At 48.4% G+C, this 25,437-nt stretch overlaps 11 protein-coding genes across 11 annotated transcripts; 4 read left to right on the top strand and 7 right to left on the bottom strand.

Annotated features, from left to right (window-relative positions):
* Nucleotides 1-1,079: 1,079 nt before the first annotated feature.
* On the bottom strand, nt 1,080-3,148 carry TRV_04228 (uncharacterized protein; the record flags this gene model as incomplete). Its single annotated transcript, XM_003021602.1, has 3 exons — nt 1,080-2,336; nt 2,381-2,732; nt 2,799-3,148. The coding sequence occupies 3 exons, from the start codon at nt 3,146-3,148 to the stop codon at nt 1,080-1,082; spliced, it is 1,959 nt and encodes a 652-aa protein (XP_003021648.1).
* An 848-nt stretch (nt 3,149-3,996) lies between these two features.
* Nucleotides 3,997-5,367, bottom strand: TRV_04227 (uncharacterized protein; the record flags this gene model as incomplete). The annotated part of the gene is made up of 1 exon (XM_003021601.1): nt 3,997-5,367. The coding sequence occupies one exon, from the start codon at nt 5,365-5,367 to the stop codon at nt 3,997-3,999; it is 1,371 nt and encodes a 456-aa protein (XP_003021647.1).
* A 227-nt stretch (nt 5,368-5,594) lies between these two features.
* TRV_04226 (uncharacterized protein) lies at nt 5,595-7,056 on the top strand (the record flags this gene model as incomplete). Its single annotated transcript, XM_003021600.1, has 5 exons — nt 5,595-5,842; nt 5,909-6,222; nt 6,281-6,582; nt 6,644-6,809; nt 6,878-7,056. The coding sequence occupies 5 exons, from the start codon at nt 5,595-5,597 to the stop codon at nt 7,054-7,056; spliced, it is 1,209 nt and encodes a 402-aa protein (XP_003021646.1).
* Nucleotides 7,057-8,089: 1,033 nt separating this feature from the next.
* Nucleotides 8,090-9,210, top strand: TRV_04225 (uncharacterized protein; the record flags this gene model as incomplete). Its single annotated transcript, XM_003021599.1, has 3 exons — nt 8,090-8,489; nt 8,567-8,899; nt 8,966-9,210. The coding sequence occupies 3 exons, from the start codon at nt 8,090-8,092 to the stop codon at nt 9,208-9,210; spliced, it is 978 nt and encodes a 325-aa protein (XP_003021645.1).
* A 1,743-nt stretch (nt 9,211-10,953) lies between these two features.
* Nucleotides 10,954-12,576, top strand: TRV_04224 (flavin-containing monooxygenase, putative; the record flags this gene model as incomplete). Its single annotated transcript, XM_003021598.1, has 2 exons — nt 10,954-11,232; nt 11,287-12,576. 2 exons carry the CDS (start codon nt 10,954-10,956, stop codon nt 12,574-12,576), a joined length of 1,569 nt encoding a protein of 522 aa, XP_003021644.1.
* A 148-nt stretch (nt 12,577-12,724) lies between these two features.
* On the bottom strand, nt 12,725-13,579 carry TRV_04223 (uncharacterized protein; the record flags this gene model as incomplete). Its single annotated transcript, XM_003021597.1, has 2 exons — nt 12,725-13,506; nt 13,567-13,579. 2 exons carry the CDS (start codon nt 13,577-13,579, stop codon nt 12,725-12,727), a joined length of 795 nt encoding a protein of 264 aa, XP_003021643.1.
* A 247-nt stretch (nt 13,580-13,826) lies between these two features.
* TRV_04222 (uncharacterized protein) lies at nt 13,827-15,011 on the bottom strand (the record flags this gene model as incomplete). The annotated part of the gene is made up of 1 exon (XM_003021596.1): nt 13,827-15,011. The coding sequence occupies one exon, from the start codon at nt 15,009-15,011 to the stop codon at nt 13,827-13,829; it is 1,185 nt and encodes a 394-aa protein (XP_003021642.1).
* Nucleotides 15,012-15,559: 548 nt separating this feature from the next.
* Nucleotides 15,560-17,314, bottom strand: TRV_04221 (DUF895 domain membrane protein; the record flags this gene model as incomplete). Its single annotated transcript, XM_003021595.1, has 4 exons — nt 15,560-15,851; nt 15,915-16,540; nt 16,622-16,939; nt 17,036-17,314. The coding sequence occupies 4 exons, from the start codon at nt 17,312-17,314 to the stop codon at nt 15,560-15,562; spliced, it is 1,515 nt and encodes a 504-aa protein (XP_003021641.1).
* A 3,120-nt stretch (nt 17,315-20,434) lies between these two features.
* Nucleotides 20,435-21,509, top strand: TRV_04220 (uncharacterized protein; the record flags this gene model as incomplete). The annotated part of the gene is made up of 2 exons (XM_003021594.1): nt 20,435-20,681; nt 20,749-21,509. The coding sequence occupies 2 exons, from the start codon at nt 20,435-20,437 to the stop codon at nt 21,507-21,509; spliced, it is 1,008 nt and encodes a 335-aa protein (XP_003021640.1).
* Nucleotides 21,510-21,743: 234 nt separating this feature from the next.
* On the bottom strand, nt 21,744-23,525 carry TRV_04219 (uncharacterized protein; the record flags this gene model as incomplete). Its single annotated transcript, XM_003021593.1, has 2 exons — nt 21,744-23,391; nt 23,464-23,525. The coding sequence occupies 2 exons, from the start codon at nt 23,523-23,525 to the stop codon at nt 21,744-21,746; spliced, it is 1,710 nt and encodes a 569-aa protein (XP_003021639.1).
* Nucleotides 23,526-24,981: 1,456 nt separating this feature from the next.
* On the bottom strand, nt 24,982-25,179 carry TRV_04218 (uncharacterized protein; the record flags this gene model as incomplete). Its single annotated transcript, XM_003021592.1, has 1 exon — nt 24,982-25,179. A coding segment is annotated over one exon (198 nt), but the record flags the coding sequence as incomplete, so codon positions are not given.
* Between the last annotated feature and the right edge of the window lie 258 nt (nt 25,180-25,437).

Genomic DNA, 25,437 nt, shown 5'->3' with positions numbered 1-25,437 from the left:
GTCGTATCGATTAGCTATTATTATGTATCGTATATATTAGGTTAAGGAGTGAATGTCAAGTTGCAAAACAACAAACGAATGACTGAATCAACAAACGAATGACTGGATATAATCACTGTATCACCGTATTCGCCCTTTGATCAACATAAAGCCGAAGGGGAATAGGGGGAACACTTGGGCTTCTGGGTCATTATTAGTATTAGTCCAAAGGGGAGGGGCCTGCATCGGGCTTGAGATTCTTATTTATACAATTGGAGCCTGGTATTGGTCGGCCGGCGACTGAGGTGGCAACAGCCCTGCGGGTGAGACAACAACAAGGAAGAACTTGCTTCTCCCTCTTTTTTTTTTTAAATTTTAATCTTAATTTTTTAGTCTTTTGTTGACTTGTTTATTATTCTTATTTTTGTAGGCGAGTTCGTTCGCGAGTTAGTTTGTTGGTTAACTTAGTTGCTAGTTAGGGTTATCAACTCCGTTGTTGGCCCGTCATTGATATGTGCTACTGACGCTTCTGCACCAAAACAGAATAGAAATGCCTTTCGAGACTCAAGCATTTATCCGTACTCCGTAAATGTTATCGAATTAATACGATCGCTATATACCGCGTACCTTGCATGTCCTGCCATATGTCCATGCAGCGAGCTCATGTTGATCTGTGGAACCGCCGCTCCTTTACATCGCCCAGATGGGTGTAGGTGGCGACGATGAGCCCCATAAGGAGCACGTGAGAAATAACGGGCCCGACGGAGAGACGGCGTGTCTCGAGGACGGAAGCTGGGTCGAGCTGCTTGAGACGTTGAAAGGTCCAATTCGGAAGAGTTGGCGGGTTAGGGGGTTGAATAATCTATATATATACGGAGTAGAGGGGGAGAGAGTAGGAGATACAAGAGATTAGATGTAAGAATCAGGTAAATGCAATAAAACAAAATGTAACTTAAGATACACATGTAAAAGGAAAAAAAAAAAGGAGAATACTGCCCTCAGAAGACGCTTTACTCGGCATGGTTAGGCAGGTGGATATGGTGGTATTCGAGCACACTCGCGTGGTTAAGGGGATGTTGTACATATGTATTCGCCGCACGTCAGCTCGACCCGGTAATCTCGCTGATAGACCTGGCGCCACTCAAGTTCACTACTCGTCCGCCACCTCCTTGAATCACCCCTGGAGCCCTACGACTACCGCCAGAGCCCTGGGGTTTGACCCATCCAGGAATCTGGCCATCTTCGCGTTCTCGTGCATAGATTGTCTGCCATACGTTTGGAAAACCAGTAGGAAGGGCTCCCTTCAGTCGAGCTCCGGGAATGGCGTACCGTGGGTTCTTGTGAGTGAGATAGCCCCGCATCAGGTCCTGGGTAAGCAGGGAGGCGAGAACATTCTCGAGTTCTTGCATTAGCGGGGAGGAAGCGATTTCTGCTCCTTCGCTGCCGGTAATAGCAGGCTGTTGGTGTTCTTTTTCTGCTTCTGCTGCTTCTTCTTCTTCTGGAATAAGCGTCGAGTATGGATCAGGGACCCCTGACATATCATCAATCATCCCGTCAACCGGGCGATCGTCAGGGCTGTTGACATTGACATGCTGACCGGTGTGGTCAAAGTACCAGTCGGGACGGTTATAGTCGTCAAATGTAGAGTCATCTGCCATCTCGGAGGGGGTGTTATTTTCTGGGATAAAGTCAGGATCTAATGGAAAAGAGGTAAGCTGCACACCGGCTTGTCTGGTTTGCGGTGACATTAGTAGCAAATGTGGATCATGTCGTGCACGGCTGTCGAGCCAGCGAACAGCAGCTTCGAGTTTTTGGAGGTAGAGAAAAGGAGGCGGTCCTCGCTGGGTCTGCATCTTCTGGTCTCCATGAAAGCCTGCGAGAATAAACACTTTTCGTGTAAGTGACCGCCATACCAGGATCTCACATCGATTCCGAAGAGGGAGTAAGAGTCCCTTTCTGGCTAACCATTCGGAAGACGGCGAGCTGACCGACAGATAATCTCTGAAAGCATGTATCTCTCCCTTGGCAATATACCGGCAGAGAGGTATAAATCTATCTCCTAGTCCTTCGGCTTCTGGCCTCTGGAGGAGCGTTCGGGATGGGAAACGGCCAAGGATGATATTACACGGTATAAGATACGTGAGGATTAGACCTCTCTGCTTCAGCGCCTGCCGGTGGCATTGATTGTATGCCGCCTCAAGGACGATCATGGCGGGGTAGAATAAATTGTTGGATAAGAGATATCGCCCAAGGTAGTAGAGATAGGTTACCCTTTGCGAAGCAGGAAAGTATTCCAAGGGTGGTGACTGTGAGTTGATGCTTGCAAACATTTGCTCCGCATTACGCAGCTTCCCGCACTAAATACAGTTCTCACGTTAGCAGCCTGATGAGCCCAGATTACGTTGGCCATGATATGTACCTTGAATAGGAGCTTGAGACACAGATTCGCCATCAAATATATCCCTGTTCTTTTTCCTTCTGGTTTTGCGTGGATGCCTGAGGTACCGCTTCTGTCGGTTAGGCATTTGATAAACGCTTCTCGAACGATATTTGTCGACTTTTCCACTAGCGTCACTTTCTCCCCAGTCTCGCCCTGCCCCGACTCTCCTCCTTCGTCCCTGAGGAGGTGTGCTATCAGCTCTGGCTGGCGGTCAAGCCCGATTGCAAGTTTCGAGAGCACCTTGCTAAGGTAAAAGACGGTTGGCAGGATAACAACGCCCATCTGGCTATCACCGAGAGCAATCACGCTCTGGCTGCAGTTAAAGTATTAGAATGTATCAGTAAGAGCAGAGCTGGTGTAAGAACAGTATCTAACCTACTTTAGCAAACCTTTGAGCAGGTTGTATGTTTCTAGAAGGTTGTCCACATTGACATCTCTCAAGAATGTTAAGTATAGACGCATGAAGGGAGGGAATGCGGGCCAGGAACTGCCTAGCTGCCCTCCCGCCGTCAGGCTTTCACATTTTGACAGTAATTCTGCATCTTTATCGTCTCCAGCCGGGTATCTTTGCTGCAATTCTGTCGTCATCTGGTTGTAAATGGCAGACAAGGGGGGCTCAAGCTGCAGGAAGTCCTGGAGCTTGGTGCCATCACGGCTCTGCAAAAGACCTCCAATGCTGTCGAGGAAGTTATTGAGGACAGGCGTATCGACGGAAGTGGTATTCCACATTGTTGCTTCGGCTTTTACTCGGTATTTCGCTTCGCCGTTTGGTCAAAGTTTTTGGTGAGCCAGGTGCGTTATGCTGATTAAACTGGTATCTGGCGGAGCGAGATTTAGGCTGCGTAAATATCATCCTGAAGGTAGCATCGTCTCAGCAGTAGTGGCTTGTCCGCAATGGGCCGTAATCCTCAGCTATTGAGTATCGGTTCACTCCTCCGTGCGGAAACGAGTCTAAACGATGGGTGGTTAACGAGCGGAGGCAGGGTTTTCCAGCTACTGCGCTGCCGTAAGGAGGCCGGCCCAACCTGGAAATTGGTAATAAATCACTTACTCCGTTGACTAACCCTTCGCTAGCGGGTAAGTAGGTTAGCTGGCTCCCTCCGTGTGTTGTCAGTTCGTCGGTGCTGTTGGCTGTTGCTTGTGTTTATCCTGTTTTTAAGCCGCATGGGAGGAGTTGATGGAGGAATAAACTTTCAGAAGGCAGGTTTCATTGGATGGATGTTGGGAATTTCTGGCAAATAATATCATTTGGAAGTTTTTTTATTCAGCCAATGATAAAAATTGGAAGAGTATCGTCCAATAATATAAAGTTAACTTTTTTATTGGACAGCACACTCTCGCTGTTGACTACCGATCTCATTCTCCCTCAGGGGAGTTTCTTTTGATATCACCATCTATGCCAGGCCGAGTCATATCAACACTCAATTCAGACTACCTTCTTCATCTATGAATGTTACATTGCGATAATAGAAAGATGCGTCATGGTTTCCTGTAGTTATGTATCAGTTTATAGAGTTTCATCATATCTGCAAAACATGAATGGGCTTGAGGTCCATCACTTTCATTTCCTTTCCAGTCTAAGTTGCCAAATCCCTTAACTTGCGTTGAACGAAGGCATCCATTTCCTTACGCTCGTCGTCGGTGAGCTGGATTCTATTCTCAAGCAAGGCTATTCTCTGCTCGTGTGGTTGTTCTCCACCAAATATCGCCCGGTCGATGAAGGGCCAAACGATATCTAGAGCCCAGCTTTTCCGTAAACCGTAATTGATCCAGAAAGCACCAGTGCTCCAGTTATTATACATCCTTTCAGAGAGCCGCTCCCTATCAGATAATCGCCCATCACGGATTGCGATATCTTCCTGCCGCGTCATCGCTCGAAGGAAGACTTTAAGCCGTGAGTCGTAAGTTACAGCCCAGTCTAATATGCCTGAAGGCCAGTCTTCTGGTGTTTCCAAAAGTAGCCACCATGGAGGACTATACGTGAATTCAGAGGGCGCAGTATATGTGAATTCCCAGTCAATCACGGCGACGACCTTGGAGTTCTCGTCGATAAGTACGTTCGTTGGCCGGAGGTCATCACAGAAAAGTCTGTATTTATTGTGGTCGATGGTATCCTGGCCCATGAGTTTTGACTGTTCTGCGAGCTTAAGTACTATCTTTCTGATGGTGTATTTACGGCGGCAATCCTCCTCCGAGCAGATGGCATCGTTACGTTGTGTTGATAGATGTGTATATTGAGTCTCAGCAAGGTTCTTTAAATAATCGGATGCAGATGTAAAAGGAGACGATGGTAGCAAATCCTTGGGATAACCACCGAGTTGGACAAGCTCGTTCATATTCATTGTCAATGGACGTTTTGTGACAGCCCAGCCGCCGGGCCCAGCAGCTAGGCAGCCAATCTTGTTGAAAGAACACCTCGACAGTTGTAACGTAATGTCAGCCATTTGACCATACAAAAGCTCTAGCTTTGATTCATTGATATCGGGGTCGAGCACAGGACGGTCCTCTCTGGCATAGCCAGGTTTTCTTAGCTTTGCCGTAAGGTTGGAAGCGCTGCTGACGAACTCCATCAGGATATACGGGCCCATATCACAGGGTCCTTCCATGCCCCAGTCAAAGATAGTTGGAATAGGGATATCAGTATTGTCCTTGAGGTAGAGCATGATAGCAACCTCCGCTTGGGTCTTTTCCTCTGGGAACATACTACGCCCAGGGGACGCGAAGCGTAAAAGGGAGGATGTTCCATTACCAAACTCCATACGATAACAGAAGTTGAAGGCGCCAACGCCTATTATACGGGCACGGTCATTCGGTTGAGACACGGGGTATTTAGCTGCCATAAATTCAGTGACAGCTCGCAGAACATCCGGGCTTGAGGCCTTTTTCTTGAAGCTATCAAAGATCGTGTCACTGCGTTCCCAAGCCGAATCATCGTATGCCATTTCCATTTTTGTGGCTATAGCGCAATATAAACGTAGGTTCTGACTGAAGAGATTGTTCTTCAGCTATTTTCTGGATCTGATCTCACGCGAATGCAGCAGACTGATCAAGTATTTATAACCATTACTGATGATATCAATCTCAGCCGTCGTTAGATAAAAGTAAACTCATCACGCTAGTTAGTTATCACCCCTGTCTCACTTAAACCAACCTCTTCTTCTTTTGAATGCCCAGCATGGCTAATATCATGAGATGGGCTACAAAGGCGCTTCGAAAACCTCCCTTAGTTCCCATTATTTTTCCTACTGGCGGTTTCGAGACCGTTCCTCCCTCGGTGGTGCTTGAAGAGGAACGTTTTAAGCAATTCAAACAGGGACAATATTATCCTGCTAACATCGGCGACGTGCTTACTTCCAGATACCAGGTTATCGGTAAACTTGGTTTTGGGACTACTTCGACTGTATGGCTGGCTCGCGATCTTGAGTAAGTCATTGCATGTCTACTTATCGTAATCCAACACTGACCTACTGAAACAACCAGAGGTCATAGATATGTGACACTCAAAATCTACACTCTCGGCGAAGATAACCAGGAAGAGTTTCAGATCTATAAGAAACTAAACCAAGGGAGTTCACGGCACCCTGGTCATGCTCATATCAGAAAAGCACTAGATATCTTCACAATCTTCTCATCATGTGGTAGCCATTCGTGCCTTGTTCAGAAGCCAATGTGGGAGAGCTTCAGGGACCTCCTTTATCGAAATCCTAATCATCGATTTACTGAAGATCTCCTCAAATCTGGTCTTATGCAAATATTTCTTGCACTTGACTACTTACACACAGAATGCAAGCTTGTCCATACAGGTAAGAGTTATCCTCGAGGCTTTGTCAAAATAAGCTATCCTAACCTGCATTCCTTTAGACATTAAAAGCGATAACATTCTCCAGGAAATAGAAGACAAGTCCATTCTTGAAAGTTTTACCCAAGCTGAGCTGAAGAGTCCTTCACCCCGCAAAATCGTCAATGGTTTGCCAATTTACACGTCACGCCGTTTTGACTTGCCGAAGGTATTTGGCCGAGCTGTTTTAAGTGATTTTGGCTCTGCTGTACGAGGAGATGAGAAAAGGAACCACGATGCACAGCCAAATGTTTATAGGTGCCCGGAAGTCATGCTGAAGACTGATTGGAGCTATCCGGTCGATATATGGAATGTTGGTGCCATGGTATGCTTTGCCTATTTCTTCCTCTCCCTCATCATCAGTACTAATCACTTTGGAAAAATAGGTGTGGGATTTGCTTGAGGGGAGACATCTTTTCTACGGAAATGACCCTGATGGCAAAGGGTATTCGACCCGGGCACATCTTGCAGAAGTTATGGGTTTTCTAGGGCCACCACCTTTAGATATGCTCCAACGTGGGAAACGAAGCCATGAGTTCTTTACAAGCGATGGTAAGTATTAACTAAGTATTTTCTCGCTCAGTGCACCTGGTGGAAAACTTACGAAGACAACCTTACAGGGAAATGGAAACAGGACCTAGAAATTCCGACGGGGGTCAGTCTAGAGCTGTCGGAAGAGTTTCTCGACGGAAAAAGTAAGGAGATGTTTATAGCTTTCATGAGAGGGATGCTTCAGTGGCGACCTGAAGATAGGAAAACAGCGAAGGAACTACTGCAGGATCCGTGGCTGAATAGCTAACTGTTAGTTATCAGAGAAGTGTTGGTTCTTTTCTCCGTTGCTAATACTAGAACCTGCTCCATTAGTTAACTAGTTATCTGGTGAACTAGTTAGATTTATACGTTCTGCCATTCTAAGAGTAGGAAAATATTAATCCCAACAGAACTACAATTGAGGACCCCAATTGACTTCAAAAAAGGTGCTTACATTGGTCAAGGTTTGAACACAAAAGGCCCTGCGAAAGGTACAGTCCATGGATATTTTTGAATTGGAGTATCGACTGCCAATGTTGTAAGAAGTTGGCTAGTTAACTTAGTGAGTAATGGCCCCTGAGAAGATTTGGGCACCTCCCATCTTTGTCCTTGCGTCAAGGGGAAAAAGCTTTGATATTAGCTCGGAGGTCAATTAGAAATAGACGGGGAATCCACATCCTAGCTTTATTGCCGTCACATTCCAGTTAACCGGGATGAGCCAGTTGGGAGATCATCCCCACAACTCCTAATCCCTCTTAGTTACAGGACATTCCAGTACAGCTTCTCAGTCTTTAAAATATATCGAGTTAGGCTTTCTCACTTTCGCCTATGCAAGCGCTCATGCTCAGAGAGGATCAAGCACGCGAAAGTTAAGAGCCTCACTGCCACCAAAGCTCAGAAAGCGGGCACCCGGATAACTAATGGTTAGTTATGTGAATGTTACAAGGGTTGGAACCTCCGAAACGAGGCGCCGAACGATTGACATTGCATATTTCTAGGCTGTTTCGCTAGTTACTATGTAGCATGCATGAGTGGGCTGGCCTTGACCCGCTGTCCCCAGAATACGAGGCTGTCTTCTGTTGGCACTTCTGAAGACAGCTCTCTCAGAGTCAAGAGGAAGCTCGTTAGCCGTTGACAGCTCATTGGTTAGCTGGAGGAGATTGAGGAAACACTCGGCGGGAGGGGCCCGGATCCTACGCTTGGCTTTTCAGGTAAGAATTAATTGACAGGTCAACCCATTCCCCTCGTTGAACATCCCCATCGAAAATCCTTGCGGAGATTCACTGGAAACTTGACCGGAAATGCCGCGTGTTATTACCATCATTGGTGCCACAGGCAACCAAGGCGGCTCTGCTGCTCGTTCACTGCTTCAGAATCCGTCTTTCAAGATTCGCGCCGTTACTAGGAATCCTTCCTCAGATGCCAGTAAGGCATTGGCCTCAGCAGGAGCTGAAGTAGTACAGGGAAATGGTTTTAACCATGAGGAAATGCTCCGTGCATTCGAGGGCGCCTGGGGGCTATATCTCAATCTAAACTCAGACGACGAGATATGGAGCAATCCTAACGGACCTACTGAATTCGACCTTGGTAAATCGATCATCGACGCTGCAGCTAGAGTGGGTGTGCCACATCTGGTTTACAGCTCTGGCCCACCATGTGTCGAAATGACGGATGGCGTCGTCAGGATGAAGGCCATGGAGAGTAAGTAGAAAGGAGTTCGATCCTTCCAAATGTTGGTCAATTAGCTGGTCGGTTGGTTAGCTAATGAAGTCTTGTAGTGAAGTACAAGACTGAACAATATGCAAAGGAGAGTGGGAAGTTCCAGACTGTTACACCTATTAACGCTGCATGGTACCTCGAAAACTTCCTTGCGAAAGAGATCGCTCCTGCATTTGGTGGCTTCCCTTTTTTCCCTGACGATGAAGGATATCTTAGTTATAAGGTTCCTCACTGGGGTGGAGATAATAGGGTACCGTACCTAAGCATTACAGATGACTACGGAGACATTGTCCATGGCGTCTTTTTAGACCCTACTCGATGGAAGGGCCAGGTTATTCAGGCCATGAGCGATATGATCACCTTTGATGAGCTGGCGGCTAACTTTGAAGAAAGTAAGCAATTAGACATCTTGCTGTTATTTTTTTTTTCTCCCCATATGTGAAACGAGGGCTAACTAGCCACAGTCACTGGGAAAAAGTCTAGGTTCCAGCCTGTTCTCCCCTCGTGGGAGGCATATGACACTCACGGAGTGCCAGAATTGGAGGACGTCAAGCTCATGTTTGGCTTTACCCAGATCACGGGAGGGCGCTATTTTGGCCCTGAGCCGTCTGATATAACGGTATCCAAAGAATTGAAACGTGCAACAGCCAAAGCTTTAGGCAAGCCAGAAGACGAAGGGACCCTGAAGCCTTCAAAGGAATGATTTCGGTCACGATTTTCTTGATCAAGAGGAAAAAGACAAGAATATATAGGCCAGACACGTCAGTGATTGTGTGTGCCTTCCTAGATATTGCGTTGGTTATGTATCTAGAATCGTTAAAGCACTGGTATAATAAGAAATAAACAAATAAAGCATGACCATACGATCGAAGGCCTAGGCATAACGTAGTTAGCCGAAAAGTTAGTGGCGCATAATCGCAGCTCGAAGCCATACACCCTAGGTTAGGTGGCTATGGACCATGATCGACCCCATACCAAAGCTGGGAGTAATTAGAGTGGAAGTCGATAAACAGTCAATATATGGCGTTTGAGTGGTGATGATCTAGCCTTGTAGATTCAACGAACAATCTTCGCAAGATCTGCTGAGCCGTAGCCTCAGCTCCACGGCCCTTCCGTATCTCAGATCCTGCGGCCAAATATATATATATATTTGGCCGCAGGGTTGGGCTCCACTATGCGAGAAATAGCGCGAGGCAGAGGTACCTACTTTGCGGATGGTGGATCTATAGTGTGACCAGGTGAGAGAACCAGGCACTCTGCGTCTCGATCTATGAAAAATCGAGGTTGAATCCAATATATCTGGCTAGTCTATGCCTGAAGAAATGGTTGTATATTGCAGAAATAACACAACATATCAAGCTAGGTGAAGAAACTCTAGAGGAAAAGGTCAACATATCGGTACCGCTCATATAGAAACAAACGATGATTCCGTTTCTGGCTGTTCAGCAATGGCTTATAGTAACTGAGACGGGCACTTATTACTGCATATGCTTAGGCCAGCTCAGCTTCAAGACGGAACTCCCAAAACGACACTTGATGGCAGCGATGTAGGTATCAAAGAAGAGCGGCCTGTCATGGTAACTCATGGTTCTAAGACGAATGCCAGCGCGCGTGAAAAGGAGTAACCTAATGAGCCAACGACTCGTGAGTCAACGGTCTTGGTAACCACCTCGTAATAGAAACCCGGCTGCAAGATAAATGTCAAAGATGAAGACATGCATGATATCCATTAGTTATCTGCACAAGTTGAAGTTGAGAACGTGAAGTTGGAAACGAAAGACGCTCGTTGGTTAGGCCGGGCGGGCCGTGCCCCTTCACGTGACTTAGTAGCCGCCCGCCCGGACAGGGCCGAGCTCGTCGTCACTGCATCTCCCTTCCAACGACAGCCGACTCAGTCGCCTTGAGTCCCTAGGTAAGGTACTTATTCTGGGGGCTCGCGCGACCTTAGATCTCGAGGACCTCTTGAAGCCCCTTTGTTTTGCAACTAATTAACCATTAGCCAGTTAACTAGTTAGTTTCTTGTGCCAGCCCGGCAATCCGACATCGTCTAGGACTAACCTTCGATTTCAGGAGACACAGCCAGAGTATTACGAGATGAATCCCCTTGGAGAACACCCTCCGGCGGAGGGTCCAACTGTATAAGACCGATTGGCATTCATCCCTTCAGTTTTCTGATGCCGGACATTCCCTGTACCTGCAAAAAAATTGGGCCGAAAAGCCTCCACTAGCAGCCGAATCAACTAGTTATGTCGTCATAACATGCCGGGCTACATAACGTAGCTATCCAAGTTTCAGGGTGACCAACCATATTACATATAGGCCGTTGGAGGGGCATCTAGTAAACAAGTCGCCGTGCAACGCCTATCATCCCGCACCCGCACAGCTATGCTGACAACTGGATCACTACCACATCCCGATAACGTGTAGTGACTTGACGCAGCTAAAGATGTCCCTCATCAGCAGCGTTGGCCGCTCCCTGGCACATATCTACTCCCAATGCTTCATTATCTGCTATACCTTGATCCAGGACATCCTGGTATACGTCTTCGCTACCAATGCTCCTCCGCCGTCTAGTCGTAACAAACGATTACGTCGTCCTCGAGTCGCCATTATCGGGTCCGGACTGACTGGCGTTTCAGCTGCGGCTCATTGTGTTGGCCATGGGTTCGATGTGAAAATATTCGAGGCTCGGCCCAAAGACAAAGGCCTAGGCGGCATTTGGAGCGTATGTGTTCCCCAATATCTTTCGAAGCAGGTGAAATATTAACCGTGCAAGTAGAGAGTGAACTCTACGTCTTCTCTGCAAATTCATAGTATCATGTTCAGATTCCATCCTTCAGTCAAGTGGAAAGATGCGTACCCGAATCAGCAGCAGATTAAAGACCAGATAGTCGAGCTTTGGAAGACTTACCACCTCGATGACAAGACCGTATTTGACACCCCTGTTAAATCGACCAGGAAGAACGACCAAGGAAGATGGGTTATCAACGATGACGAAGATACCCATGGCACCTTTGACGGTATCGTCGCTGCTGTCGGGAGCTGTGGTGATCCAAAAATGCCCACCCTTCCGCACCAAGATAAGTTTACCGGACAAGTGTACCATTCATCCGAGCTGGATGGGTTAGATGCCAAAGGAAAGCGTATCGTTGTTGTCGGTGGAGGCGCTAGTGCTGTCGAAGCCTTGGAGTTTGCCGTTAATGCCGGTGCCGCAAACATAGATGTCCTATCACGGTCGGATAAATGGATTATACCGCGGAACGTGGTCGTTGACGTCCTCCTTGCCTGCAACATTTTCGGCCAGGAGACCATTCTATCCTTTATTCCAGAAACTCTGTTGCGCAAGCTCTTTTATCGCGACTTGGAAGACATAGCCCCGTCTGGCAAGGGATTGTTTACCGACACGCCAATGGTGAACTCGGATCTGTTTGAATTGATACGTGCAGGTAAGGCTCGCTGGTTACGCGGAGACATCCTTTCTGTCGAAGAGGACGGGATCTCCTTCAACCACCGGGCTCAAGGTGTTCCTAAATCCGGACCGGGCCACGAAATATTCGTCAAAGCAGACATCATTATCATGGCAACGGGGTTTATACGGCCCTCTCTCTCCTTCCTTCCCCAGGAAGTATTCGAACCCCCTTATGACCCGCCAAATTGGTACCTCCAGATTTTCCCTCCAGCATACCCTAGCATATGCACAAATAATAGCACCTTTGTCAATGCCATTGGTACGGTGGGGAATTACCACATCGGAATCTACACTCGGCTTCTGCTCATGTTTTTGATCGACCCGCTGAGCCGTCCGCGCGAATACTTGATGAAAAGATGGGTTGACATGACGCGAATAATGAAGAGATTCGCTCCAACCGGCGCCTTCGACTTCTTTACTTATGCTGAGTTGCTGTACTGGTTTGTTTTTGTCATGGTTTTCAACCCTTTCCGCTGGAAGTGGGCTGCTTTTGTGTTCTTTGGGCTAGGAAGGGTGCTCCCAATGGCTGTTGTGGACAAGGAGGATGATGCGAGGGAACTTTTAGGGGCTGATTCGCGGTCATCCGTTAGTGGCAACTAGACTGCAGGCTGTCTTGCGTGTATATATTGTTGCATGCCTTTACATAAAATAGTAGATAGACTTGAATTAGCTCTGATTTGTCCGGCTGATATTTACGTATATACATGCATTCCAATAAACTCAACAGGTAACATCATTCATCATTAGCTCAATTTTGCTTTGCCTTATGAAGCGTACTGTCAAACCTGGTAACCTGAAGAATACCCTTCTCCTCTGCCCATGCAATCGGCCAAAAGACGTAGGAAGCCAGCACGCAAAATAGAGTAGCAAACGCATGCCAAAATAGAACAAACGCCTCCCCAATCCCATATGGTATGACAAATTTCACATACTCGTTTGTTTGGTATAAGTCATTCTGCGACGCGATGTAATACAGCGGCTTCGTAGAACTGCACGGCTCAACTGTAGTGCTAGCGTATTCCTCTGCCGGGATTGACGTAGAGGAAGCCAGAAGGTCCGTATTCGAGTTGGTAAGCTCAACAACCGGTACTTTGTGACGGTGCTGGGCTGGGCTATCTTGTTCTACTCCCTTGACGAGCTGCAGCACCGTAGTAAGAGTAACCGGTGCGGTGTAGAAAGGGACAATGAATATGCGGAAGACTTGGGACACGGTGACGTATAAAAGCAAGTTATCGCGGTCAAACGCTATAATGCATGTTAGATATGGAGCGACTTTCCGTGCATGTACGACAAGGGCGTTTGTGGTAGGATACTGACCTACTGATTTCACTTGCAGATCAACATGTGGCGACATGATCTTATAGAAAAGAAATATCCGACTGATCAGCCATCGGCTGCCTTGGAATGAACCAGAGTGTAGAAATGGATGCGTAATTGAGGCAGAGGGCGTAAAGTATTTTTCAACTGTCTGTTGCTGCACTGAGGGGATAGACTGGGTGAGCAGATGGATCACCTGCGGGATCTCTTCAACTACAATTTATCCACATTAGATAGGAAAAGTCGGTGCCAGGCTAGTTAAGAGATACGTACCTGGGTTTTCCATCTTGTCTGAAAGGCCAATGGCTTGTCTGTCTTTCTGTCTGTCTGTCCGTTGTTTACTCTGGGCTTCCTCTCAGCCAACTTTTATGTTGTTAAGTTTCACTTGACAGCTATGACGTCACCAGCCAAACTCCCGCCTGGTCAGATAGTTATCGAAAAGGTAGAGAAGTCGATGAAGTCGACGTCCATGGCTGGTTGGTATATCACAATTGAATTTATATGTATAAGTATTAAGACGGCGTAGATGAGAATTATCGCTTCCAGCTAGCAATTGTCTTCCGTCTCTTTTCGAACTTCTCACCAATATTAAACCCATCGCTCCTCGGACCATCCTCAGTAGCTCTCTTCCGGCTTCTCTGTAGTACACTACCAGCTCCATCCTTTTTCCTCTGCGTAAGTCGATGAATACGATCAACTCCTTCGCCGAGACCCTGCCATTCCTCTCCACCATACCCTCCACGGCGATTACCTCCCCTCTTCGCTCGATCCTTTTTACTTTCCTTAGGAAGTCGAATCAAATTGGTTTCTTCGTAGGCTCTGCGCTCCTCTTCCCTAGCCCTATCCTGCTGTGTGCTAACATGTCGCCCGCCTGCACGGATGGTGCTACCTATACTAGGCTCGACCATGGGGGCAGTAGACATCTCCGCATTGACGAATTCGTCGATGGCTTTGGATTTCTTAGATCGTTGGGCTTCACGTTCTGCACGCCGGCTGGGTTTGTTCTCAACTAGAGCTGTAGGTTTGATTTTTGGAGGTCGGTAGATTCCGTCACCAATAGCATCATTCTTCTGCGCCGCAGCTTTTTGTTTCTGTTCCTGGGCTTCTGCTGCACGGGAGAAGGCAGCTACATTCGGTCGATACGTCAATTCGTCAATATCCTCTTCATCCTCATCATCATCGTCATCGTCACTGCCGCTGCCGCTATTACTCTCGTCACTCCCATCCTTATCCGCTGTATCAACATCAGACCCGGCGCTCTTTGAAGACCGCCGGCGTTCAGCCCTTTCGCCGGTTTGCGCCTTGGTTCGTTCAAGATCATCTGCGGCCTTTAGAACTTTGTCGATCTGGTATTTGAGTCGTCCTTCGAGAGGCCGCACGCCACGTTCAAGGTATACACGAAGTTCTGTCAATTTCTTCACCACATCATCTTGGCTTGGTTCCGTACTCCGCCGGGAGCTGTCTGTGGTCGAAGAAGAGAGCTGTCTAACTTGTAGAAGGACAAGGTATACCAAGTTCTGTAGGTAGGATAGAAGGATCTCGCTTTTGGTGTCGAGCAGCGAGATACCATCGGCTGGAGGTATGATGGAGGCTCGTGTGTTGTCTTCGGACGGATCGAGAGCAGGCAGAGATGATGTAGCGCTCGACAAAGACTGTTGGAGTGACTCAAGCATAGTTTTTATAGGCACCTGGCCTATTTCCTTTTCGTCAACGGCCATTGCGACTCGTCTGGTTAATCTTCCGTTGGTTGACTTTCAAAATCATCGTCGTTTTTCCATAACTTTGGCGAAATTTTTAGAGTTTTAATGATTAACTAATCGTTGTCTTTGCTTAGTAACATTTAATGATCTTCTCCACGTGACTATAACGAAGTTGTTACGTAATATAGCTAAGAAACTTTAGACTGGAGTTTGAACCTTAAGTATACGCTTAACTCCTTTAGGTTAACATATAAAAGTTTGTTGCGGAGGCTCAGCAGTCGGACGAGCGAGAGGAGAGGACGACAATGTTATTTGATAAGAAAAAGGGGGCTTATGATGTAGGTATGAACCAGTCCGCTACCCACTGCCAATTGGTATAAACTCGCTAATCCCCCGCCAGATACCCTACGCCATACATCGTAACAAGAATGAAAGCAAACGTCAGATTTGGAAGACGGTAGATCGAATCGAAGCATATTGTCGCGTTAAGTCAGAAACGGCATTAAAATAGTAGAAAATAAGTAGAAATGGGGGAAAGAAAAAGAAGAGAAACGGTGAGAGACCGTCTAGGCAGAGTGTTTCTCCGGATGGCCGGTAGGAAGCACGTCTGCGATGGTCTCGTCAGAACATTTGAGATCCTCTTCGATGTCGACATGGTCCTTGATTCTGAGGACCAGCGGAGCAGCAACGACGAGAGAACCGGCGAGAAGGGCCCAATTGCTGGCGAAGATGGACATGAAGGCTATCTTCTTGAGGTCGATGGCCCAGGAGACAGCAGCACCAGCGGATTGAATACCCTTGTAGAAGCCGACGTAGTTTGCAGTCTTGCGGCCAGAGTTAGACAAAGCGCCCATGTACCTACAGAAGTTAGCTGGAGGGTTCACAAGAAAATAAATAAGATGGAAGATGATTGAGGCCTACCAGTAAGCGGAAGCTTGGAAAGCAGCGTCATAGAAACCATAGAACATGAACAAGAACATAGGGCCGATGTAACCGTTGTCACCCCAATCCTTGCCCTTGTAACCAGCCTCAGGATCGACAGACTCGCGTGTGTATCCCTTGGCAAAGGCATAGCCACCGCCCCAGATTGCCATGGTGAGTGCGAACATGACAGCGAGGTTGATGCGGGCTCTAAGCGAGCGGCTGATAGCTGTGGAATCAAGACAGACGCCGAAGATGCCTGCGCCGATGATCTGTGAGGTCCAGTAGAGGACTGAGTTGAGGGCCTTGGTGCGGGTGGTGAAGTATGCGCCGTTGATGGCACTGAACTGGTATGCGGTGAACCAGTTGGAGGACCAGAAAAGTGGGAAGAGCAGGACGATGTACGGTTCGCTGCGAATGGTTTCCCACAGGCCGATGAACTCTGTCTTAAAGGTAGGGTTCTTCATGATGACGACTCGGCTGCCATCGCGGCGGTAGATGTCACCTGCATTGCAGAGGAGCAGGGCGAGCACAGCTCCGGTGGCCATAAGGACAATAAAGGCGATATAAGTGCCGTCTGTAACGTTGACATTTCCCTTGACGTTGATATTTTCTCCTAGGGGTATCTATATAAGTCGGTATGGGTTAGCGCATTGTATAGATGCATATAGACGTGTGTGTTTTAGCAAAGGGACGGAGAAACTGACCAAGGAGCCAATGACACCGCCGAGGTTGAAGATGGCCCAGAAGACAGCAAAGGAGCGTCCCTTGGTGGACTCAGCTGGGTAGGAGAGCATGATGGTGCCCTGTGCGGTCCAGAGGAGGCCGGCACAAAGACCGAGAAAGGCTCCCGCAAAGACGTTAAACCCTGCTACGTGTGTCGAGTGGACAGATACAAGCAGCGATATGGCATAGAGACAGTATCCGATGCCTCCAAAGGCGAGGGTCAGGCGCACTCCGAGACGGTTGACGAACGAGCCGCCAAAGAAGCCGAACACAGCAAAGCAACTGTACAGCGCGATGTTCTAGCGGTAGAGTTAGAATATTCTTTGCATTCACAGTACGAAGAAAAGAATAAACTACGGGAATTGTGTATAAGTAAGAGAGAAGCTTGTTCGTACCATGTTATCAGCGGTCGTCTTGTCGGTCTTCCCGCCGCCGCCCAAGCTGGTGAGGGCGTTGAACATGCCCGGACACATGAAGCAGACAAAGGAGACGAGGACGAGCTGGAAGCTGGGCGACGCATACCAGGAGAGGCCGATGCCCGCGATCTTGAGCTCCTTGTACCTCCATCCCTTGGGCCTGGCGAGGTCAGCGAGCTGCTGCTGGTCGTGGTGGTCGTGATCGTCGCTGTCGCTGACCCGGACGGCGGGCGCAGAGTCGGGTTTCGCGTCAGCCATGGCTCAGGCTGCAGGACGCAGTGCTCGAGGATGTCTCTGGATTGGATCAGACTCGAGGAGGAGGAGGAAGAAGTCGAAGAAGAGAAGAAGCAGAAGAGAATGCGAGGACGAAGTTTTATATCTTATAACTAACGGGTAAAGAGGAAAAAGCGAGGATGCTGACAAAGCGGCGAGAGGTCGATGCGACTTTTCTTTATCTCCAACACAGCCGGTGCAGCTGCTGCTCTTATTATTATCACTTGCTGCTGCTGCTGGCGGCGGTGCTACTGCGATCCGTGTCTTCATGCGACGAGACAGAGAGACAGACAGAGAGAGAAGGCTTGAGAAATCCCCGAGACACGCGAGCTTTTTGCTTTTTCTTCTTTTCTTTTTCGATGTTTGGTTACATTCTCCCAGTTTGATGCGACGCTCGCTCGACGGTGATGGTGAAGATACCACACTGTGAGTTTGCCAGAGATGGGGGCAACTAGGGGAGAGGCAGAGGCAGAGGCAGAGGCGGAGTGAGACAGAGGCAGACGGGGAGAGGCCTGCTATTATAATATCTACTCTACGGTGGTGAGACGGCAGGTAAAGGGCGACGAGATAACTAGATGACTTCTGGCTAACCAACTCCTTAGTTAACTAAATAAACCAGGGCGACTGCAGGCGTACGGCGTAGCCTGGGACAGACAACCTGGGAGTGAGTTGCGCGACTCTGGGCCATGGTAGCTGTGTCTGCTCTCTGCTTGTCCTGTTTATCGGACGGGAGTTTGCCGGCCGCAGAAAAGACGGAGAAAGAGATGCCACGACGGTGATGGGTAGCATCAACGGCCAGCTTAGACACGCGCTGCCGCTGCAGTTGCATCTTCTTCTGTTCTTGCGCAGTTAAGACCAGCTGCAGACGGCCCGAGCTGCTGAAACATCGGCAAGCCAGTAGAGCCAGTTGTGTTAGTTTATCCCACCTGGCCAGCCTCCTCCTCCCTGCCTCTCACACGACCTCTCCCCGTGGGGTTACATAGCATCAGCGTTTATTGCATGGCCACTCGCCTTTTCGTATCGCTGGTTAGTCAACAAGTTTAACTTACTCATTACTCCACGCCGTTGGGGGAGAGGGTGATATAAAACTATCGAAAGAGAGAGAGACTTTTACTACCATAGCATTTGTCTAGTTACTAACTAGTTAACTGCTGCTGCTGCTCCCTACAGAGGATAGTTATCTTGTGATGCAAAGAAGCGGGTTGGTTACCATCCCACTAGTTAAACTACGCCTGGCTTCTGCTCGGCGTTCCCGGCATGGCAACCAAAGCGTCAGGCATGTGTGTGTACCGTCGTCGTTGCAAAGGTCTTTCTCGTAACGAATAATATGTTGGATTGTAACTAACTACTTAGCGTCTATAACATAGATGGTAGTCCGGCAGCTAACAAAATATCTCGAGAAATATCCAATATGCATCCCGGAAGATGTGTAGTTATTGAAAACTAGGGGAGAGAAAGGCAAGAAAAGAATAGATGGTCCCAAGATTAACCAACAGATGACGCTTCCAAATCCTTTCTAGGCAGATTTTCCAGCTGGTGAAGTGGCTGCGGGAGTGAGCTAAGTCCAAGTCCCCTGCACTAGTTACTCACACACGTCAGTAAGCAAAAAGAATAGAGCGAAGAATGACAAGCCGATAAAGCGCAATGCATACCCATAGTTAGCCAAGTCAGTGAGGTCTCCTGGCTGGCGTTTGGATTAAGAATAGAAGATGTGGCTGGCTCGATTTTCGCCGTCGATGAGCAGAGTCGTGAGTTTGATATTCTGGTATCGTTCCCTAAGCCTACAGTACCCTTCCCCGTCCACCATGCAGTATTGTACAGTCTCCAGCTTGTCCGCGGGGTGGATGAGGTTATCCGGAACTGTCCGGGCGGACCGCACCCTGGGCGCTTCAGACAGGCCGGCGTGCTCTTGGATCTTCTCAGGGGTGTCGAGCAATCCCCTCAGAAGGACTGGTGCCTCCCAGTGCCACTCAGACGGCCCTCTCCTTCGCGCCTCCTCCCACTGCTCTGGCTTGTATCGGTCCGGCTTCTCTGCCTTTAGTCGAGAGATTTCCCGTCTCCATTGCGGGCTGTTGACGGGGTATTCGACCGGATCCAGGTCCATGGTAGGTATGTAGGTAGCTTGACGGGTGAGAGCTGTTTGAGAATTCGACAACTTCTGTCGGTCTGTCTGGCCTAGCACAGGTGTATGTTGATAGTGAAAGTGCTGCTGTTCTTTTTGTCTGTGGTTTATTTAGAAGAATATAGCAAATAACTAATCGGACAGCCAGCAGCAGAAGACTGCGGACTGTCCCCTTGCTTTTAGTAGTTGTAAGTCTTTGAGTGAGTCAAAGATGACATCACTGACTGACTATCCATGAGGTCCGGGGGAACTGTCAATCATGTGACTGCTTTGGCTGGAGCCCTAGGCCCTGTAGTTTGCTTTCTTCAAAAGAGGCAAACTATTTACATTTGTCTGGGTAGATGGTTTGCAGCCAGCTTTGCCTAATCTACTTGCCAATAAAGAACATAACTATCATCCTTTCAACCGGAGGCCTGCAGCCTCTTGGTTTCTAGCAAACACTCTAAGTTACCCTCTTAGAACTATCTAGATTACCTGATTCCTTAGAAGGCTTCATAGTTATTCCATTTAATTTGTCCACGGCTATTTACATAGAGTAAAAGCACATGTATGGAAGCTTTGATAACAGTCTGTGAATATCCATTAGCTATCCACACAGTATGAAAACATTTGTATGGAAGCTTTGATAATGGCCTGTGGATACCCGTGGCTATTCACATGGAGTGAAAACACATACATGCATAACACAACATTCTTTGTTCCTTCTCCTGAGCCTGTCTCCTTGTACCGACCTGGATAAGTAGATAGCATATTTGAAGATATGATCCCAATAGATATAAGAAGTCACCTCTTACCTGGTCACTATAGCTTCCAACCACTTCTCTCTAAGTCACTACTTTGGAAACTTCACTGTCATCGACTTATTCCTCCATAGCACCGTATCCCAAGCCTGAATCTTCTTACCCTCTTCTTTTACTCTTCCCTTAAGTCTCGAAATATTTCCTTCATCCGCATCTATATCTTTCTTATTACGTGTCGAAAACATGGCCTCGTTTGGGGTTGAAATAGAACTCCTCATAAAGCCCAAACCCCACATGCTAGGAGTAGCTGCCCAGCATGGTTATGCCGTGGGGAATATCCCAAGGATCAACATGCTTGCATTACACAAAACACTTGTTGAGCAGTGCTTGCTTTGGAGGTTGCCAGTTGAGCTATACAACGAGGACAGTGATTACAAGGAAAAATGGCAGGTGGCTGCCGACGCCTCAATTATGGCCAAAGATGGGTTTTGTGAGTGCTTTGGTTACTTTCCTCTCTCTATCAAGACACCCTAAATTCTGACCGTGGGTATCATTAGTTGGTGTGGAAATAATCACCAGCATACTCTATACTGATAAACCGTGGGAGAATCAGTTAAACCTTTTCTGGTACACGTTGACGGACAGCTTCGAAGTCCGGGGTGACCCGTCCTGCGGAGCCCACATACATTTCTCACCTGTAGGGGGGTTCACTTTAGCCCAACTAAAAAAGCTCACTGCATTCGTCACCGTATTTCAGCCCGCCATCACGGCGTTGATACCATCCGGCAGGCGTGGCACAGATTGGTGCCACGCGAACGCAGAAATCATTCCGGAACTCAGGGCCAAATATATGGCTGGGCGGCCAGTTCTCCTGGCCTGGATCGAAGGATTTTCCGACAAATCCGAATTGTGGGAGAACATTTCTCCCAACAAGACTGTGGCTTGGAACTTCCGAAACGCGCGCGAAGGTGGATGTGGTACAGTGGAATTCCGGCAGCCACCCGGTGTCGTGAGCAACGCGGCTACCAAAAGATGGGTGGCCATTGCGCTAGCCCTATTCGCCGCCGGTGTCGAGCCGTGGCTGGCGTACCCCGTTGCTGCTCCGACAGTGGAGGACTTGAAGATTGTTCTGGAGCATAGCGCCTCCCGGATAGGGGTATCACACCTGCTATCATTCGACGGGGCGAGCGAACAGACGATCCCGATTAATACGCTGAGTGCGGAGGAGAGAGAGTACATCACTCTCCTGAAGGCTCAGAAGCCAAGTATTTTCGCCGAAAATCTGGAGCGGCGTGGAGGACGCGGGTCCTCCCCATGATAAGGGGACGTGGAAACTCAATGGCCGTTGAGAGCAGGAAATACTTTGAAAGAGGCAAAGTGGCCTATTTTATCCATTTAATAAAATACCGGGTCAAAAAAAAAAAAAAAAAAAAAAACAAAAAAAAAAAAGGAAGAAGAAGGAAGAAGAGTTAGATGTTAGCGCGAAAGGATTTCATACCATTACTTTGCATGTAGAGATTTAACAATACCTGAGTATGCATACCTACCATATTTAAAGATAGTCTTCTTCGCAAAAGTCGTCAAATACCCAGTGCTCTCTTGTCCTCGCTCTCTCCTCTTCGGTTTCAGCGGCATCCAGAGCATCGGCCTTGAGCTTTACCTCACGCTGTTTCACTTCTTCATAAAACTCAAGGGGGACCCAGCCTTCGGTGCTTACTCCAATAGCTTCCCTACAAGCCTGTAACTGTTCATCGGCTTCTACCTGGGCTTTGTCCAGCTGGATACACGCAGCAGCCTCGTGCTCCGAAAAAGTGATTGGACAGGGTACTTCCGAGCCGGAGCTGCTAGTAAGCTGTTGCCATTTCTCTGTTAATGAGATCAGGTCAGCTTTCAGAGTCACATTATCGCCATCCCAGGGTTCGCTGGCGTGATGGAAAAGCTTGCGCCTTAAAGTATTCAGCCCGTTCATCAGAGCATTAAAGTGTTCGGGATTCATTTTGGCGGTTTCTCGAAGGTAGAAGTAGTGCAGCTGGCGCTTGCGTAGGAGTTCTACTTCCGCACACTGTTTCATTTCATCGAGCTCGTCAAAGTTGGCTGGTAGGGTAGGCAGCTGCATTGATTCCGATATCTCGTCGCCATAGTTCTGGAAGCTGTTTGGAATAGCGGAGTGAAGGAAGAGTGGAAGTATGGCGGAGTGCTGCCAGTCAATCAAGCCGGTAATTTCAAGTTTGTCAGTGACGAATATATTGCTGGGTTGGAGATCTGGGTGCCGCATGACTGGGCGGGCCAGTGCCGGGTCATGATGTGGTATTAGATGAGGTGCGATTTGCAGATACTGTCTCAAATTCACCAAGTGATCTAGGTGTGAACGGGGCTTGTAGTCGTATATTTCCCGCCGAAGACGCTGGAGAGGTAGGATAGGTCGTCCATACTTAGTCAGATATGAGATCTCCTTCTCAGCGCCCGCCGTCAGAGCAGCCAAACAATCCTTGTCTGGTAAATTTGTTAATGGCTGGCTATAACTACGCAGACTGCGGATAATGACAGTTGTGAAAAAACACCAGAACTTACATGGACCGCGCTCAGCCGATAGTGCGAGTCGTTTGCCGAACCACAATCCGAGTGTAGTATCGGGCCCGATGCAAAAATTGTTCTCGCCGGACAAATGGTCGGCGGTGGGAACGGCGGTTCTGGCGGTTTCACCCTGAAGATCACCACAATGGTAAAGACTTCCACTTGCTGGAAACCGCAGAGCAAAGATTCGGGACTCCAGCTCCACAATTTTAGAAACAACGGTGATCCTCTGTCTTTCTGACAGGTCAAACCAGATGTCTCCTAGGTTCCTACCGCGGATAAGTTCCATGAAGATGTACTCCGTGCGCGCCGGGTTGGTTGACACTGTCGAGTAACCATAGACTTTTGGAACGGGTATACCATGGGAGCGAAGAAAACCCATAGTGGCTACTTCACTGGCAACGAGGAGGTTTTTTGGTGCTGTCGACGGATAAGGGATGCGGGCAACCAACTGAAAGCCATCGCGCATGGTTACGAGGAAGGCTCGGTTGAAGCCTCCTTCGGCAAGTTTCTCGAATTTGGCAACATCTTCCGTTCGCTGGTGTATGGACGCAGCAGCGAGCCGTTTAAGCTCCGAAATGTCGAAGCAGCGCCGTCTCTCGGAGTGTCTCAGGGCATCATTGTAGCTTGAAAAGCAGGCAGATAATTAGTCTCATACACTTGGTGACCAGAGGTAATGGAAGGCTATCTCAACAGACATCCATCTTCCCGAGGTATAGTCGAATAAATCATGGGCCTCTTCGGGTATCCTTCTGATCATCGAGCAGTGGATGAAAATCTTCGGCAATAATAATGGTGGTGATACAGAAGCTTGAAATGGCGGGTAGGGAAACAATGACAGTCTCCTGCGTATTCCGCGGGCCAGGGGCCGACAAAACTCCATAATTTTGAGCACAACGAGAGAGCCATGAAATGTCAAGTGTTCCCGGGGATCTTGAAGGGCCTCGATTGAAATCAAGGGGCAGGTTATGATACAGCCAACCCAAGGATGGGTATCCGGAGGCCGGCGACGTGTCTGGAGTACCCAGTATCCAGCACCCCCAAGGCAGCAGACGAGGTATTACTCCGTTAAAATGCTGCCTAGCGATGCAATGCCAACCGATCAAGGAGAGATATAACTTCGCTACCAATAACCACTGGATAGCGATGATGGTGATGATGATTGCAGCCGAGTCTCTTAGGTCAGCCGGATCTGCAGCTGGGCTGTGATTGGCTGGACATGCCGGGCGGTCATCAAGGTTTCGGAGTATCTTTTGTCCATGGGGGTTTGGCGAGATTATGTAATTCGAATTACATAAGTACAGTTCGCCCAAAAAAAAAAAAAAAAAACCAACACAGAAAACAAGTTTTCCAACCTGGTAAAAAATAAAAAAAGAAGAAAAAGAAAAAAAGAAAAGAAACCAACATCAAGTCCTCGAAATCAACCTGCTGGAAACGCCCGGAGAGAGCGAGAGAGAGAGAGAGAGCGGGCGCGCCAAAACGACCGTTCGAAGAAAAGGAGAAAAAAAAGACGGGGGGAAGGGGGAAAGGGGGGGGGGGGGGGCGCACTGGGTCAGTTTAATTTCAACAGTCCACCAGCAATCAAGAGAGTGGCGAACTCGACCCGCGCAACCGTCTCTGACCGACAAAACAAGGCTCATAAAAAGAATTATGAGAGCAGTAGCGCGAGTATTTATTTATTCTATGATGTATGGAGCCAGCAGCATGAGTGAGCGGGTTCGACGTCTGCACGCGCGCTCTTGTTCCTTTTTTGATGGCTGTCAAGAGAGGGAGCTTCTAACTCGGTCTGGTAAGTAGCTCGCAGTCGTGCATACTTACATATAGGTATATGCACGGAGGTGTGTGAGCGAGCTCCAACCGATCGGCCATCGAGAGGCGCAACGATCCGAACACGTCGGACGGACCAGACCAGACCAGACCAGACCGGGATAGGAACTGAGAGCGGGATAAATAATATTATTGATGTACGGAGTACAGAGTGCTGTGTAAAAAGCGCTGTAAGTATGTACAGTCCATGCGCGATGGTGGCACCAGTGCTGTCGTCGATGCAGCTTGCTTTTTCCCAACAAGGGAGAGAAGAAAAGATACGGAGTTTCCCTCCGTGGTTACCTGGGTGATGGCTATGATATGACGATGTTATGGCAGCCGACAGCGATAGGAATTGACAGCAAGGGGGAGGGAGGGGAGGGGATGGATGGGACTTGAAAGGACTGCCGTCATCCGAGAGCTTCACCGACGGAGATCTCCTGCGTCCCATCTTTTGGAAACCCCATCTTCTGATACCCAGCAACGGCCGTTTCAAGTATATGATGGATGATGATGGAAGAATGAGCGAGAGGCAAGAAGCGAAGGAAGGGGCCCAAGGGAGAAACGGAAGAAGCAGCCTGGAGAAAAGTGGCTGGTGAGGACTTTGACTAACAAAAACTATGGTGTCGGGATGACTTCATCGCCCTAACCCGTCTTCAACCATCAGCCATCAGCCACCACGGAGCTGGTCCCTGTCCTGGCTAGTTATGGCATAGTGGAAAGCCCTGCTGTATGTAAGTAAGTCTCTTAAGCTTTACTCCGTAGTGAGAAGTAAGAGTAAGTATGATGTGACCGTGGGCCATACCCTTGTCCATGCTCATGTCCATCATCACCATCAGCAGCAAACAAACAGCGGGAAAAAAGAA

The sequence above is a fragment of the Trichophyton verrucosum genome (assembly GCF_000151505.1).
Source record: "Trichophyton verrucosum HKI 0517 chromosome Unknown contig00331_1.f1.exp, whole genome shotgun sequence".
Lineage (NCBI taxonomy): Eukaryota > Fungi > Ascomycota > Eurotiomycetes > Onygenales > Arthrodermataceae > Trichophyton > Trichophyton verrucosum.
Note: the sequence above shows the minus strand (reverse complement) of the source record. Positions and strands in the feature narration are given on the sequence as shown.